The 18,984-nt window shown below is 34.2% G+C and overlaps 1 protein-coding gene across 1 annotated transcript; it reads left to right on the top strand.

The window, feature by feature from the left end:
• Positions 1 to 4,951: 4,951 nt before the first annotated feature.
• Positions 4,952 to 7,169, top strand: LOC131040777 (disease resistance protein RPV1-like). Its single transcript, XM_059218772.1, has 4 exons — positions 4,952 to 4,976; positions 5,063 to 6,054; positions 6,147 to 6,425; positions 6,531 to 7,169. The coding sequence occupies exons 1-4, from the start codon at positions 4,952 to 4,954 to the stop codon at positions 7,167 to 7,169; spliced, it is 1,935 nt and encodes a 644-aa protein (XP_059074755.1).
• Positions 7,170 to 18,984: the final 11,815 nt, after the last annotated feature.

Below are 18,984 nucleotides of genomic sequence, written 5' to 3'. Positions count from 1 at the left end.
GTATCCTTTAGTTCTTCGATCTTGGTATACAAGATTTCAGCTTAAGCATTCTTTACGGAATGGGTATTCCTTTGTCCTTGCCTCTTAGTCTACAAGATTTTACCTTAATCTTTTTTTTTTGGTGGAATGGATATCCCTTTCTTAAAAAACTCATCCTTTTCTTCATAGATGATATAAAAAAAATTTATTTAAAAAAATATAATTTCATAATCAAATGATTTAATGTTAAATTAACTACATCTAAATTTTGTGGAGAGGCGTGGCTTTCTATCTTTCCTACCAAAACAGAAAAAAAGATTTATGATATTTTTAAAAATTAATTTAAACCCACATAATCATTAAAAAAAATTCATGATAATTTTTTAATAAATCTTCAAATAATATCTACATATATTTTAACAAACAAAATATATATGTTTATAAGTCAACTAATCATTAAAAAAATATGCTTTCACCCTCAAATTTAAGCACATCTCCCTATTAACAATATGAAAATCCATGTTAAGTGGACAAACTTTTTAAAATTAATAACAACTTCCATATGTAGTATACTCACTCTTTCGGTTTGATTGTTAACATTTTTTTAGAAGAATAAGATTAATTCAAGAATAAGATAATAGAAGACTAAGATTAATTCAAGAATAAGATGAATAAATGAATTAAAGGAAAAAAAAATTGGAGTACGTGGAGGGACAAGATCTATTGATAAGATGATTTATTTATCCACAATCTGAATGCACCTTTGACTTTATTTATCAATTAATTATAAATACAAAATAACATATTCTTATTGTTAAAATATTTAATAAATAAATGACTGATTAAATATACCTTTGACTTTATTTATCAATTAATTAAAAATAAAAAATAATATTATTTTAATTTTTCAAATTATTTAATTAATACGACGACTCATCAAATGATATTACACGTGCATGATCATGAGATCATAAACAGTGGTGTATTTCAGTGGAAAACAAGCATTGGCTGTATACAAATTATAAAGATAAAAAGTTGGATCAGTTAGTCATCACAAGATTGTTTAATGTCAATGTTTTGTATTTCTTTTGTGTTTGAATAAATTTTTACCCCTTTTAAATATGTGATCATCCTGCAATTACTGTGATCATCCTGCAATTACTGTCTTTTTATTTTTCTTTCCTCTTCTGTTATTTTTTTATTTAGTAATGGGCAATTTTCCATGCTTTTGCTTCTCGCACAGTTCACCTGGTGAGAAAGGAACCATTGCAAAAGCTTGTCAACAACCAACCAATGATGGGGTTTCAGAATCTTCTCCAGAAGCACCCACTACCAGTACCACTACGAATAATATTGATTTGGAGAGATTTCTACACAAATTCAATCATCTAACTCAGCTTCACGATCTCATTCACTTTGTTGAAGAGCTATTGAAGATCGCTGTAAAAAAAAATTTGCAGTTCTACATTTTGATAATATCTTTTGCTTCCCTAATCTATTGTTGTCAGGCTTTATTGAATATAATTGATCTGTTTTCCTATGCAGTCAGGAAAGGAGAGTAGAGAAGGATGTAGTTCAGCAGTAAGCTCTTATATCCAGGATGGCCAGACACTACTGCAGATAGTAGAGGAAAACATTGACAGATTTCATAAAACGGTAAGATTTCTATTTGTGAAATATAAAATCAACCTGAAATAACATTCCTATATGATTTAAATGTATCACTGTAAGTTATTGGTTGCTGTGGGAAATAGTATATATCAGGGAAGTGTATTAACAATCATTATAGCTAATTTTAAACGATACATTAGATTTTGATATTTTTTCTTGATTGCTTCGTATGGATCTTAATTTCTTATAGCTATTGTTCTGGCTTCTGGATAGTGATGATGCATACTTTGAAATCTTTTATGTATGCAAATGTCAAAAAGTGGCCATTTTACAGTATTGTCTCATGCCTACTTAAAGATTTTTTAATAACCAGATACTAGAGCCACCTCAAAAATCGCCAATACTTATGGGTACCAATAAAGTTGCACAACTCATCCAACTAAAATCCAAAAAATTTAACTACTTGTGGCAAAGTGGACAGCTATTGGTACATGCAAAATTTATTAATGAACTTTTAAGTTATCACTTTTTTGGTTTCTTTAAAGTTAGTAATTGGGGTTTGGGTGAGTGAACAATAATGGGAACATGGGCAGTAATTGATTCTTTGTAATGTCCCCAACTAGAAGGCTGCCAATTCCCATGATTAACATACATCGCTATGCATTTAAATCAGATTAAATTAAGAATCAATAAATGATTCATAATACATTTGATAGTTAACATACTTAAGCCCCAATTCCTTACTTCTCTCCTAATCATCAACCTTAAGGAGGATGGGGAATTACTTGTCATAGGGCACTTGGAAACCAATCTACAAGTAGGCTGCCTCAAGGCGTCAAGACCCCATCCACATCACATCTTGGGATTCACCTACCTTACGAGGAATTACTCCGCCTCTCCCTAACAAAACTAATCTATCCTCTTTAAGGGGCAATAGCAAGTGATTAAGGAATGGACTAGGAGTGTACTAGCTTCTAATGTATTATGAATGTATATGAAATTAAGTATGACTGTCATACGTATTGCAGTCTATATCAATATTACTATTAAATTCTGCATAAAAACATTATCAAGTTTCATATATTAAGCATAAATATTAAGCACATCCCCATGCATACCACCAAGAAACAGGATGCTACTACCTATAACTTAATAACAGTTCTGATCTGATCTGATCCATGGTGATGTCACTAGAGGCTTTTGATTCGTTTCTTTTATATTTCTCAATGTGAGGGAGAGGTCAAACCTCTTCATCATGTATGCCCTTTGACAAAAGAAACACCCTTTGAAAGAGTGTAACTCTTCATTATTTCTGCCTTCTGAAAAAATTATGCAAAATATATTGATAGAATTTATGTTATAGACCTGTTATCATTGTAGAACACCTATCAACGTTATAATTAAATGGATGTTGATTGTTACCATTTGTAATGTTTTCTTTCTAACGAATTTTGATTGATCCAATTAAAGCAAGAAATTAAGATAATAAATTTAGTTGATTCTATGACAACTAAGAAGTTATTGTATGATATAATATAATTGTGGAGGGGCTTCACCCGCTAGCTCAAACGGTTGGGATGGTCGTGCTAAGGCTTTGGGTGTGTCCCATGTAGATCCAAGATTCGATTCACTCCGACCGAGTGCAGCAAGTAACATTCAATATTATGAAAGGTTGGGATTTTGCTACAAATAACTATTAATATGTGATATTTTTTATATTTTTAATTATTTTTATGAAATTACTTGTACTTCTCTATTCATTCATACATTAAGGATGAAAACTGTTGGCTGTGGAGATCTGTCGGCAAAAAAAAAATCATTGATTTCAAGAATTAGAGGAAAAAAAGCTTTTGTTTTAGCAGAGAAAATTCATTAAAAACTTGTGTTTGGGTTTCAAAGAGTTGTAGATTTTCAGACTGTCTTCAGTTGATGAATTTTGTAGATTTTGGTGAAAGTAAAGTAATGTTTTGATTTCAGATTTGTTGTTGTGTATTAATAAGTTTTTATACAATTTGTCCATTTAGATCATTTACAACAAATGGGAAAGTCATTCCGAAATCTGGTGCAAAACATTGTCAATTTTGATGTATTGGAGCATATAGATTTCAGAGTATATTTCAGATTTACTCTTTTAACTGTTGTTGTTGGAGGGTTCATTTTTCCATATTTTATGTTCAATTCAAGGTTACAATTTTTTCAAAAAATTTGAACCAATTGGGTTCTTAATGTCAATTTCATGCAGATAAATCATTCTTAGTGGTCTTTCCTTTTCTAACGCAAAATTGTCAAATTTCCAGTTACATTGTTATATTTAAATTGAGCCAGAAAACTTTATATTTTGAAACATTTAAATATATTTATTTAAAAATATTGGTTTGGAAAATTACACATCTGAATTAAAAGAGGGAAAAAAATTTATTCAATCACTAAAAAAGATACAAAGCAAGAAGGACCAACCATCCAACAGAAAAGAACATTACACACTTCATATTCATAGAATTTTCTTTTACAAAAAGATTCCATGGCTGGAGCAAGTGCAGAGATAGAAAGAATTGTTATAGAATTGCTTAAAGGTGCTGGGAAAATTCATTGGGTTGGAGCAGCACTCTCTATGGTGGGATTTGTATTGGAGAGATGTATTCAGACTTCTCACAACATAAGTGAGTGCCTTGAAATTCTGAGAAGGATGGTTAATCTTGGAAAGCAAATTCTGCAGTTGAATGACCAAATGCCAGACCAGAAGCAAAAACTCAATGAAGCAGTCCAATGCATTGTTGTAGGATGCACAATGTGCGCTTCCCAACTTACAACAACAAAGGTTTTTAGGTCAGTACAATTATTTTAGTAGTTTCTTTTAAAGGCTGGATGTCTAATTCAGAAAATTCAAAGGTCAATACTGTGTGAGTTGAAATGGTAAGGAGGAGTCTGGTGGCAGAGAAATATATAATATATTTGTTTGTTTGTTTTTTTGGATTTGATCATTGTCGATTTTGTTGTTGTCAATGTTAGGGATCAAATATTATGATCTATTTTTGTTTTCTTATTCTGATGATAGATCATGATATTTGATCCGAAACATTAATAACAACAAAATTTACATGATTAAATCCAAAAGAATATCAAGTAAATCATTATAGACTCTGGAAATTTCATAAATTTAATATAACATATAGTAGGAAAAAGTATTTATGTAACTCGGATATTTGAATTTTGTGAAGGTTTCTTACTGCTTCAGTGAATGCCGATAGTATACAGAGTTTCCAAGTCAAAATAGACCGCTTGTATGATGACCTTGTACTGTGGGGTATAACTGACATGGAGGAAAGATTGACAAAGATTGCTCCGTAGTCACAGGAACTCTATGCATAGCAAACAGCAGGTAGCATGTTTTCCAATTTAAATAATCTTTTCCTGTTATGTTTTGAGTTTTGCCGGAAATTCTGATTCATTGTTTCCACAAACCTTAATACAGTCGGAATTGAGAGTGGACGAGAAACAGTAATCCGACTGCTAGATTTGGAAGCACAACATTCATCAGTACAGGTAGTGGTTGTCTATGGATTAGGAGGGATGGGCAAAACGACACTTGCTGATGCCATTTATGCAAACATCGACCTCCAAAATTATAAGCATTGCAGAATTCACATGGAACAAAATTGTACCAAGAATGATCTTAAAGTCCTTCAAGAACAGATTTTGAATGGATTGTTCCACCAGAATGTGAAATTGACTGACTCTCACCAAGGTCAGGGAATGATCTGGTCTTTCTTCAAAAAGAATCCCAATCAACCTGTATTTCTATACATTGACAATGCTCTGAATAAAGCAGATTTGAAACAACTTCTACCTGCAGAATTGGGCAGTTGCCTTCCACCCAAGAGCAGAATTCTTGTCACTACGCGAAATCTTCAGGAGACGGACATCTTTATCGACAGGAATATCCAACGCCGAGAATATGCGGTGAGTTTTCTCCCACGGACAGAGGCCAGAAAGATTTTGTTGAGGAAAGCTTCAGAGTACAATGATGAAAACAACATAGACGCTCTGCTCAAGCTTTGTGGAGGCGTCCCACTTCTGCTAGAAATAATTGGCTCGCAACTGGCCATCAGTAGCAGAAACACAAATAATAATATAGTATTAGAGTTGCTTAGAGAAGGGGAGGTGGTGGAAGAGGAAGATATAAGTGACAGAATGGTTGATTTTGTATACCACAGATTGTTACCCCCTGTTAAAGAAGCCTTTCTAGACATCACATCCTTTTTCTGTTATTGGCCAAGGGAAGAAGTGGCATACATAGTTGGAGAAGAGGAGTTCAGAGCTCTTGAAGATGCAACATTTGTCAAGACATCAGAAGATGGTCGTGTGATTGTTCATGACATTGTTCAAGCAAGAGGGAAAAAGATGTCAGAACAAAACAGAGTCACAGACCCTGAGACTTTATTGAAATGTCTCAAAGACGAAGAGGTATGTCATACTTAGAATTACTCTTTGTCAATATTAACAGAATATATTTGTTATTCACAATCATAGTAATATGTTTGTTTATTTTTGTGCAGAAACTCAAAAATTTAAGAGGCATCTTTCTTAATGAAAAATATGAGCACCCTTCAATCGAAATTAATGATGAACATCTGAAGTGGATGAGCAATTCATTAAGAGTGCTATCTTATCAAGGATCACAGATAACATTCAGGGGGAAATGTCACAAACCATTACGACAACTGAGATACCTCCAAATTGCAAGTGACATTCCAGATTTACCAATGGAGTTTGAGAAACTTGAGCATCTCTCCATATACAGGGGCCCATTCATGCCAGGCATGAGTTTTAATGAGGTAAGATCTGCCTTGTTTTGTTCATATTATCATTTAAATTAGCTTTCATTAGATTGTAAAATGACACTTGACAACCTCTTTCATAATTGTTGTGCAAATCTGTAGTTTCCTCCCAGCTTGCGCGTAATGACCTCACTAAACCTCACAAAGATGCATGCTTCTTCACAGAACAGAGTTGCATATTCTCAAATTCCCGCCAAAGTCGCTCCAGATTCTTCACTCGTAAAATTAAGCTTATATGGTTTGAAAAATATGGAAAGGCCACCAGATGGAATGGAAAATCCAACAAAGTTAGAGCAATTATATTTAAGAGGTTGCCTTCAGTTGAGGGAATTGCCTCCCAGATTTGGGCAACTGAACAATCTAAAAGAGCTGCGTCTAAGTCAGTGCCAAGAATTGAAAGAGTTGCCTTCAAACATTGGGCAACTGAGCAATTTGACATCACTGTATTTATATGACTGCCCTGCATTAAGTATATTGCCTTCCAGTTTTGGGGATCTCATTTCCCTAAAAACTTTGCAATTGAGTTATTGTTCAGGTTTGAAAATGTTGCCTTCTAATTTTGGGCAACTCAGAAATTTGGAAGAGTTGGATATGAGACATTGTTCTGGGTTAGAAGAATGGCCATTGAACTTGAGAGATCTAACAGAGATGAAGAAGATGGTTTTGGTGGGTTGTTCTTTGAAACTGAAAGAATCATTACGTCATCATATCAAAGAAAGTTGTTCTATTGTATTTGATTAAATAATTCCCTCAAAAATCATTCAATTGTTATTTTGAGAGGACTTTGCATTTTTTTACACATGTAAAGTTTTTAATTTTCGGATGATCATAATATGATGTTTTCACATAATGAAATAAATGCATACAAATAAAGTATAAGTCAATATGTATTATATTAATTTAAAGCAGTTGGGAAGAATAAATGTATAATCAACGTTTTTTTTAAAATAAAAGGCAAAGGATTTAGATGTAATTAGTTCTTGATCAAGATCAAATACCAATGTCAATGATTTCTCAAATCAATTTATTAGAATCTAAAAACTTAATGATTTTTTTTTTTGTATTGATAATAGAGAGTAAACTGAGATACAAAATAGTTAAAGCTTTATCAGCAGATCATGGCAGCCTTCTAAATAGTTAGTCACATCAGAGAGTATGTAAAGGTTAGAATATTGACATATGGGTTTAAACAAAATACCCGTCAACATATACACAAAGTCTATATATCCCTAAACCAAGATATATGAAAAACATATACAGGCCTATACAACTAAAGAGGCATATAAAAAATCTGTCCAACTATATATATCAATCATGAGACAATTCTGAGCTAGATCCAAGCGATCCATCCTGAGTAGCCTTCCATCCAGACCAACCTCCAATCATCCAACTTTCTAGAAGAATGTACCATTTGTTGGCGAACCAGTTGTCCATTTCCTCTGATTTCCTCCATGAGAGCATCTAGGGCGTTGACAAAGGGTGTTCTTTCAGCATTCAAAATAGGAAAAAAAAATTATTTTGTATTGGCGATTTTTTTCTAGGGTACGAAAATTTCATAAATTTATGACAAATGATACCTTGTTCTATGGGGAAAATATATATTGTAGGAGGTGAATATTTTTCGTTTAAGGGAACAAATATATAATTGTATGCGCAAAAAGTTTTACTCTAAAGGAAAAATTATTTAAGTGTATTGGCAATTTTATCCACCGCTTGAAAATTATTTAATTTGTTTGGCTAATATTTTGTTATTTATGAAAAAATATATATTTTATTGGCGATTTCATGAATTCATTGCCATTAATAGACAAGGCACATCACATCACATTGAGTCCAGACTCTGCACGATGTATCGATAAGCGCAGCCTCTTTGACACGTGAAGGGTGACACGTATCTAAAATCCATCAATAATTTTAAACTGTTCGATGATCGTAGATCAATGGCTGAAGTTTTATTTCGGCCCAATTTTCTGAAGAGAACATAGTTCACCAGAAAGTGCCCGGAATGGAATTGGATTCAATAGACACATATCAAATATCACGATCGATAATGTTGGTCATTTAATATATGTCTAGTCACTAACTGCAATCCACTTTGTCCCCATGATTTCCAATGTGGTACTTGCCAACTTCGTACTGGTTTATAATTGTTTCCAATTTCGCACACTAGTGCATTTTTTGGAAAAATTTGTAGAGATATATGAAAGATTTAAAAAAAATTAAAGGAATTAATACGGTTAGAGAAGAAATTATTACAATCAAGAGCTTCAGCTATTTATATGCGATCTCTGCTTCTTTCATCTTCAATTAGCCTTTGCCATTTGGTAGATAAATCGTTGGAGCTCATGGTCTTTAAATTTTACCTCTGGTTTAGGTCTATAGGCTTAGGTTCTTTAATTTGGTAATCTGATTTGTTAAGATGGACACTCCTATCCACTTGAGAAGCATTTTTGCGGAGGACCAGAGGGCCTTTTTGGGCTCCGTTAAAGATCCAACCCTCCAATCAGTTTGGAAGGAGGTTGGGATATTCACCAATGAGGCTATGAGGATGGTGCTGGGCAGAGACTTCCTGCGTAACGAAAATAGATACCGTGTTAAAACAGACATTACATCTTGATTCTTGGTGTCTCTTCTGGACCTCAGAGGAGACAAGGTGGATATGTTGATGTTGTTAAGGAAGGTGTTTAAAGAAGACTTCCTTGGAGATGATGTTACTATTGTTGTCCTTGCAGAAGTAGGGGTGGGGGTCCCTTAGGCGAGTGAATTAACCAAGCTTCTCCTACTTGACCAAACAGTGCTAGTGGCCAGGCAACCATTTCTTTTGAACTTGAATGCGGAGCAGTTGACGCATCATAGGAAATGGGCGCGGATTGGCAGGGACTTTCTCCGGAAATGGTTACTCCTGGATGAATTTCCAAACTACAGTTAGCTTGAATAATTCTCTCAACTTATAATGTCTGAAGAATTCTACACGGAGGGAGGGCCAAATTCTTAGAGTAAACCATCCACTACCTATGCCCTAGCCCCGACCCCCTTGTAGTTTTTTTTTTTGGCTATGTCCTCGTAACCTCACAAGCTCAGTGGCTCACTCATTTTGGCTTCAAATTTTTTGAGAGACTCAAGTCTTAGACATGTAAAAATTATAAATTTCCGAAACATAAATATTAATGATAATTTTGCAAATTCCATTATTCTTGTTCGTTTCAGTTTGCCTCTTATGTATATAAAAATGCTTTCTATTTCATTTTATTAATGATAGTTTTGTGAATTCTTTTTGTCTATGAGCTACGTTATTTCAATATTTTGTTAAACAATGGAAATAAATTTAATATTGTGATCTTTTTTATGTAATGCTTCTTCCTCTATATTTAATATATATATAAAAAAAATAGTTCGTTCCATTAATTATTTGTACATTGATTATCGTTGATTATAATTTTATAAATATAAAAAAACAGATGTTTATCTTGTGAAAAACAAGTGAATTAAAAGTCCAACTTACTTGGTGTTGAAGTTTTGAACTAGTGCATGCGTGGGTTGGTACATGCTATCATTTAAAGTTAAGATTTTGTCATTATGAAGAAATTTGAGACATTTATGAATGGTAGATGGAATCGCTTTTATGGAAGAGAACCAAGGATGTCCCAACTCCCAACTTCACACAAAATTGATCTGTTGTAGGAGTGATAGCAAAAATGACATCTAAGCACTTAGTACCAACCTTAACGGGAAGAGTAATAGAACCTATAGCATCAAAGATCTTAACCACTAAATCAAATTTATCATATGTTACTTCATGCAATTGTAAAGTATAAAGATATTCTTAAGTTATTACATTCACCATACATGTTGGATCAATGAGAACCTCTCGTGAGTGTATGTCTTTGATCTTTGTAGTGATATATAGTGGGCCATTAGGTGTTTCAATAGTCTCACTAGGATCAAATGTAATGCATATTGCATGGGTCCTTAGGAGGTGCAGGTTTATCAATATGACTCACCACATTACTAGACTCAAGGCCAAGGTCATTAGAAGAAAATTCAAGATTCTTAGACTCAATTAGAGAATAGGATTAGACTCAATTAAATCAACGCCTTAGGGTGGATTTCGACCCGAATGTGGGAAGTAAACACATTTGTGAGAACTTCGTCCGGAATTGAACGTTTTACATTTAATTAAGTATAATTAAGTCTATAAAGCTCTATTTCGGGCAGAAGTTGAAAAGGATTAAAAAGCCTTCAAAAATAGTCCGGAAAAGTGACTCGAGTCTAGTGATATATCTGAAAAATGGCAAAAGTCATGGGACCCACGACAACTGACAACAGATACCATTGTCCATTGGATGAGCACAAATCAACTACTTAGGGTGGATTTCAGCCCGAATGTGGGAAGTAAACACATTTGTGAGAACTTCACCCAGAATTGAACGTTTTACATTTACTTAAATATAATTAAGTCTATAAATCTCTATTTCAAACGGAAGTTGAAAATGATTAAATGGACTTAAAAAACAATCCGAAAAAGTGACTCGAGTGTGGTGATGTGCCCGAAAAATGGCAAAAGTCATGGGACCCACAACAACTAGCAACAGATACCATCATCCGTTGGATGAGCACAGATCAATAACTTAGGGTGGATTTTGGCCCAAATGTGGGAAGTAAACACATTTGTGAGAACTTCACCCAGAATTGAACGTTTTACATTTAAACAAATATAATTAAGTCTCTAAAGCTCTATTTCAAGCAGAAGTTGAAGGATTAAAAAGACTTTAAAAATAGTCCAAAAAAGTGACTCAAGTGTGGTGACGTGCTCGAAAAATGGTAAAAGTCATGGGACCCACGACAACTAACAACAGATACCATCATCCATTGGATGAGCATAGATCAAAGACTTAGGGTGAATTTTGGCCCGAATGTGAGAAGTGAACACATTTGTGAGAACTTCACTCGGAATTGAACGTTTTACATTTAATTAAATATAATTAAGTCGATAAAGCTCTATTTCAGGTGAAAGTTGAAGGATTAAAAAGACTTAAAAAACAGTCTGAAAAAGTGACTCGAGTGTGGTGACGTGCCCGAAAAATGGCAAAAGTCATGGGACCCACGACAACTGACAACATATACCATCGTCCGTTGGATGAGCACAAATCAATGGTTTTGGGTGGGTTTCGGCCCGAATGTGGGAAGTGAACACATTTGTGAGAACTTTGCTCGGAATTGAATGTTTTACATTTAATTAAATATAATTAAGTCGATAAAGTTGTATTTTGGGCAAAAGTTGAAGGATTCAAAAGACTTAAAAAACAGTCTAGAAAAGTGACTCGAGTGTGGTGACGTGCCCGAAAAATGGTGAAATTCATGGGACCCATGACAACTGACAACAGATACCATCGTCTGTTGGATGAGCACAGATCAATGACTTAGGGTGGATGTCAGCCCGAATGTGGGAAGTGAACACATTTGTGAGAACTTCACCCAGAATTGAACGTTTTACATTTAATATCCTTAGAATTTAGACTAAAGGAATGAATGTGTTGTCCTTCAGCAGTGAATAGATATTAATAATAATTAATAAAATTACAATAGGCTTCTAGATATTTTGCCCTTTAGGTATTACTTTTGTACTTTTCAATGTTTTCAAAATAAGTGACTCATAAATCAAAATTGTATTTTATTTCATGGGCAAACTAGGAAATCGAGGGAGATTCAGAAATGACTACTGGATTGAGGAATGCAAGTTGCAACAGAGATTGTTTGTGCCAATCTAGTGAAATAGAAATTTTGGGTAAAATCTAGAACACCTACGTCTCGCCTTTTTTACTTTTTTTAATCTCATGGTTCAATATGAGGGTTAGCATTTTCAGGCTTGTATCTAGCATTATTTTGAATTATTAACAATAACAACAATGGAGAAAACAGGAAGCAGTAGTTCAACAGGAAGCCAAGTGAAAAAAAAATGTACCTAACCAAATTGGTTAAAACACCAGGTTTCACTGATGAATACCATGATATTTATGACCCTACTATCCATGGTGAAAAGTGTATCATAGATATTAGATATGCATTTTCTAATAAGGCAGCAGATCCAAGCAGGGCAAAATTTACTGTTTTCATCACAATGTTAAAACAAAGAACAAATAAAATCAATCGTGGGATACTGGATTGGGAAGCATGGTGTTACCTTAAGTATTTCCTTGCCCTGATTTTGTCATGGTCTGCACTGAAAATTATGATGAAGATAAAAAATTAATTGTCAATAAAAATACAAAAGAGTAAATTCTATCCATAAATGTGGGAGAATTTTCTCGTTTGTTGAACCTAGGATTTGAAGCACAAAAATTAAACGTCCACATTGACCTAGGAAAGCTGGCAGAGAATTATGAGAGTCTTAATCAAGGTCATAGAGATTCATTTATCAGAGCTCTAATAATGCATAGTAATCCATTGGATTAGAATCATAAGGAGGCTTATGATTCTAACATTTTTGTTCCATGGGTTCGGGATACTATTTCCTTGCTGACATTTTGCCTAGGACTGGAAAATGATAGGGAAGTGGGTGCTGGCCTTCTTGAAATGATTTTTAATATCCATTGTGTAACTCAGCCAGTAAGATATAATTTTGTTGAGCACATTGTTCAATCCATGCAAAACCAATTACTAATGATTAAAAAAAGGTTCTTGTAAGACATTTAGGTTCTCATCCTACTTGTGCTATCTCCTTCTATCCAAATATTGTGCAATATTCGAGACCAACAATCTTCACATTGTGAGCTATAAGATTGATGAGAAGACTTGAAATAGAAGAGAGTGTCCAATATATGAATGGACACCAAAGATAAGGATGCATGATAACAGAAAGAACTACAACCATTTTGTAGACTTATTTTTGGCACCAATGTATAATGAAATTACAAGCACTCCAATGCCTATATTGCTTGTGTCTTGTAGAGATTGCATTCAACTCAAAAGTCAAATACAATTGGCTGTCTGGTTATTCATGGGAGAATACACTATGTTAAGGTTTTACAGATTAGCAGTAAAACCATACAGACTTCTAATACATGTGACAGAGAGGGTATTTGCATTGGAATACGTATGGCAGTTGGAGAGCATAGATAGGCACTTCCATGATCAGCAAAGGAAGAGCATATTTGCTTCCTTTCCTTTCTCATGAGGAAGGTTCACATTTGAGAGAAAAGCATTCAATGTGGCACATGTTATTTTGACAGTTTTTAGCTTTGGTGATGAGGGCCTCTGGTAGTATGATCCAATCGATGTAGTTCAAGAAATGCTTAAGAAAAATGGGAACTCTTCAGCATTATGTCAACATGAAAGTAAACCATTGCTAGAAAAGATTAGAAACATGGACTCCTGGGATGAGGTAAAAAAAGAGATGGAGAAAATTGCCTCTGACAATAACATTTCGACATAAGAAATGTAATCACAAATTATGGCATTGCACACACAGAGAAAAACAGAGGAGGGTCAGGGCATCCAAAATAGGAGGTCCTATAATTTCTACCAAAAGTCTACTAATCCATATAACAAATCTATTCCCAAATCAATTCTGCAAGAATGTAAAGAGAGTTATTGGACTCAAACTAAAATAAATGATTTTTGAACTATGAGGAAGAATCTCGATGAACCAAAGACCAGTGCAGAATTTGATTCCATCGACGAGGATGAAGAGTTTAGCAAATTGTGGAATATGGAGCATCCCACAACAATATATGACAGGGGTGAAGATGATGATGGGTATGAGGTTGAGCCCACTCCAACAACTACTATAGTCCCTAAAATATTAGGTGGAGTCAATGAGTCCATGAAAGAAAAATATAGCAAAGGGGCAAACATTGTGGAAAAAATGTGTTTTGAAGGTGGTGGTCTAGGTCCCAGAGGAGAAGGCATTTGGTATCCACTTGAGGTACAACTTCCATCAGATTCAAAATCAAAAGCTCTTGTTAAACTAGTCATTGGACTTGATTCTTCAGATTCATCATGGAAAGGTACTACTCATTACCCTTAGGGTCCACCTGCATTTGTTTCAGGTTCAAATCCATAACCACCACCACATCATGGTATTCCCATTGGTGGTGAATCCAGTGCCACTGCCACTGGTGGGGAATCTGGGGATAGTATTCCTATTAGTGTTCAGTCAAGTGCCATTGCGATTGGTGGGGTTGGCATGGGTACTACTACTGATACTAGTTGTCTTGGTGTTGGAAAAGGGCAACAACAAAATATCTATCGCAAGAGGCCACTAGTGGTAGATACTCATACTATTAAGAATCCTATATCAAGTGCCACTGACACTACAAATCTATCATTTGTAGCTTCAGATCAGACTATAAAAACTACACATGAAAGTGACAGTGGGACAGGATCAGGAATGGTTGTTGGTAATCCTCGTAATACATTAGTTAAAACCACAAGCATAGGTGAAACTAGAGCCTCTACTATTCATATTTCACCTTTCAAACATTCAATTGCTTCAGCAAGCCCAGATTTTCAATTTCGTGATTACTATGAAAAAATTGAACACACAACAAATGCAAATAAAGAAAAAAAAGAGAGAATTTCATAGGGTTGCCCTGATTGAAGTTTTAAATGAACAACCTACAAGGAACATGGTATTTCCAACATATGACCCACACAAAGATATGATGGAGTTCATGGTTGTTATGCCCCCAACTAAAGATAAAAATCCACCAAACAGTCAGATAGATCCCTCTGAATTTCAAGTTAGCACCCTCCAAATGGATTTTTCCGAAGTACATAATGTGGACAAAATTAGTGTGTCAAAAAGGACTAACGAAGTGGTCTACACTTCATTGCTAAAGGTGGAGAGAAAAAAATAAACTGGAGAAACAAATAGAAAAGTTACAGGCAGACCTGGCAAATGAAAAATCAAAGAGGAAAGCAATAGATAACAAGTGCAATGATTTATAGAAAAGGATAAAAAATTCAGGCTCTATAGTAGAAAAAGATAGATGCAGAATTGAAGGACCTGAGAGAAAAACTAGCTAAAAGCAGTCAAAAAATTGATGAGGAAATAGCCAGTTTTCAAAAATTATACAAAAGTTATGAGTCTGTGTTGCTGAAATAAGAAAAATATAGGACCTATTAGATCATGAGAAGGAAAAATCAAAACGTTTGGAAGAGGAAGTAGAAGGAGAAAGAAAAAAATGTGCACAAATGAAAGAAGACCTGCACAATGCAAATGATAAAATTAAAACTTTGGAGGATAGATTGAAAGATAATATAAAAAATATAATGAAGTATATACAAGAAAACATTTGGGGGCAAATAATGCAAAGGAGTGACAAGTTGTGTGAATGGTTTGAATTGAATGAAAGTCTAAAATTAATTTATAGGAAAATCAAAATGCACATTTAGAAGAGAATACATGTTTATTCAAAAGAGGATATCGCAAAACAGATTTTGCAAGTAGTCTATAGTACCAGTGATAACTATTTGGCATCCAAGGGAATTAAGAGCCGTATTGATGCCACGGTTAAGACATCATCTATACTTCAAAAATTCCAGAAACTAAGGTAAACATAAAAAGTTATGGATAAATGTGGCAAAAAGATATTGAAGCTGCAAGAAAAGACAACTACTTTGATTAAACTTGGTTTGCCTAAGATTGTTGACCCATCAAATAAATTCATTGGAAAAGAAGCTTACAAAAAAAACATGGAGATAAAAATGAAGTCTGATTTAGACTTGCTTCCTAAGAACACAACTCCCCAAAGCTTTCTGGAATTCATCCAACCATTTACAACTCTGAATGCGGTATTGGGTGAAACAGTGATGTCAAGTCACTCTTCTAAATATGGATTGTTGACGAAGTTGCAGTTGACTTTCCATAGTTTAAAGAATATTGACCTTCCATCAGACGAAGAGTGGAGCACCCTACATAAACTGACACAAAAATATTAAGAATCATAGTATGTATTGCACAATTTTTTGCTTTTACTCTTAATTTCAAGGTTTTATGTTTTTTTTGTTTGGAATTTGGCATCACTTGAAATAACTCTATTTTATGAACAAGAAAAAACCAGCACTCTCTATTGCTAATCCAGCCTATGAATCTATGATGTGCGCACAATGCAAATATCCAGCCTATAAATTTGTATTCTCAAATTCTCCCAAGTTTTAACATTTCTGCATTTCTCTATTTCTGATTACTAGGTTTTGGACACTGCTATTATCTACATTTAATTTGTCATGGCTTGAAATAATATTTAGTTTTGAACTCTATTTTTTGAACATGAGACATCAAACATGTAGTAGTTGTTAAATTTCTAATTTGGCCTGTGATGGCCATGTAAATTTATGTTGAGTTTATGATTTTGATGTTGAGTCTTCACATGTTGCAAATCGACCTGAAGCTGTTGTTGCTCCCTTGTTTCTATAAAACAGAATTTAGGGTCATTTGCAAAGGGTTTTGGAACTTTGTATTGACTTTTGCATGGAGAATTACACAAAGTGGTGTATTGAATGAATTGTATCATATGGCTATATTTTGAAATATTCAATGAAAATATAAGTTCTCAAACATGTCTAAATAAACATCTTTGTATCAATAAACACATTATGGTCTTTTATTATGCTATTTTAAATCTGGAAATAGAAAGTTGAAAAATACAATTACAAATCAATATTAAATTCTAATTGCAAAAAGTTGATAGACTCATAAAATATCATCAAGTTATCAACCATAATAATATACTTTTGTAATATGAATGATGAGATATAGTAATGAGATTAATAAATACCAATCTCTTACAGTTGCCATTCATCCTCATCAAATTCAGAAATTTCTTGATTCTTGTCTGTGTTTTCTTCACTTTGAGTCTGCATACCTTCATTGAACTGCATCTCAATGGTACCAGTAGGTCCAGTACACAAGTTAATATTCCCACTGACACTTTGATTTGAAGTATTGCCCAAACCTCTTCTTTCACATTTGGACCTCCAAATTTGCAGTGCCCTATCGTAAGGAAAAGTGTGGACATCATACCTAGATATATAGAGCCTCAAGCAATTTTCCAAATTTTTGTCTAATTTGTTTCTTAGCTTTGATTTTAGGAACCCCAAAGCACTGAAAAATCTCTCATCTTCCACCAAAACCAATATCATGGTAAGACAAAAATCAACAAGCTTCAAATATTCTAACATTGAATCACACAACAATGCATTCTCAACTATATATTTCCAAAGCCTTGTTACTGATCCCTCTTCGTGGGGGTTCTCCATTGTGCCATATTGTTCCCTCATAGTGTATGCAAAATGAGATGATTTCTCTCTAAGATGATTTTCATCTAATATTCCATTTATAGTTACTCCATGCAATTCTTTGGATATGCAAAAATGTTTTATCAAAGTCAGTAGCTTACTTCGAAAATCAGTTGCACTATTGAGGCTTGAATATTGAGGAAATACAATAGACATGGCTTCGAGTAGGTTGTCAGGAGGGAATTTGCTTCTAATTTGTGAGGAAAGATCATAGGCAATTTTCTTCACAAAAGTAATTACAGACTCAACAATATTGTCGAAATATTCCCTTGTAACTCTTGCTAGTTGCTTCTTGGGGCACTTTCTTGGTTCCTCGGGGTTGACCATGGCATAGAAGTGCATTGGTATCTCAACTCCCCGTACATTGGCACATACCTCCCCATTTGCACTTATTTGTAAAAAGTTATCAGGATTGTTCAAATCTGTGAGTGTCCGCCACTTAACAAAATTTTCATCAGATAATGTTGGTTGATTTCGATAGAGATTGTTGAGGGTTATTCATGTCATCTTATGCAGCATAGCATATTCTACAATAAACATCGCTCTTTTTTGGGCAACCTTCATAATATTACTCATTTCCTCTAGCATGGGTAGAAGAGCTGCTAAAGTTAAGAGTGTCTCTAGATTAATTATCCTCCGAAGAAGGTCTGGAAATTTTGGTTGATCCGATTCATCACGAGTTGTGTGAAATAGTCCAATCAAGGATGGATATTCTGAAAAAACTCGATGCGTTGGACCATCCAAAGAGATCCATCTAGTATCATTATCCTTGAGAAGCTTGTTCCCATCAGTTATTCCATCAACAAAGTGTTGAAATTCCATAAATCGCTTGGGGCTTCGACAGAAGTGTGAGTAGAGCTCTCTGATTAAAATTTCAATTTTTTTTATCAAAGCATACTTGCTCACAATTCCAAAAGCTAGATTCATTATGTGATCCATGCAGTGAATTGCAATAATGTATAGTGCAAATGAAGTTTCAATCTTTGTACAAAGACCATTCTGGTGACCTTGCATTACTGAAGCTCCATCTGCTCCAACGCACACCATTTTTTTGGCAACCGTCATGTCATCCATACCTCCATATTCAATTAAACTTCTCTTTACTAATTGAGATAAAAATTTTGTTGTCACACTCTCCTTCATTTTAGCAACATATAGTAGATGAGGTTGGCGGGCATGATTATGTACAGTATAAACATGCATGCATACCCATGAAGTATTGTCTATTGCTGTAACTTCGTCTAAAGAAAATGCA

The sequence above is a fragment of the Cryptomeria japonica genome, chromosome 4 (genome assembly GCF_030272615.1).
Source record: "Cryptomeria japonica chromosome 4, Sugi_1.0, whole genome shotgun sequence".
NCBI classification, from domain to species: Eukaryota; Viridiplantae; Streptophyta; class Pinopsida; order Cupressales; family Cupressaceae; genus Cryptomeria; species Cryptomeria japonica.
This window is presented reverse-complemented; position numbering and strand designations above follow the sequence as displayed.

What these genes read in the sequence shown, in the direction of transcription:
- LOC131040777 (XM_059218772.1), top strand. Translation starts at nt 4,952, where the DNA reads ATGCATAGCAAACAGCAGGTAGCAT. An exon ending in AATGTCTCAAAGACGAAGAG is followed by an intron (nt 6,055 to 6,146) that starts GTATGTCATACT and finishes ATTTTTGTGCAG; the next exon opens with AAACTCAAAAATTTAAGAGG. An exon ending in CAGGCATGAGTTTTAATGAG is followed by an intron (nt 6,426 to 6,530) that starts GTAAGATCTGCC and finishes GCAAATCTGTAG; the next exon opens with TTTCCTCCCAGCTTGCGCGT.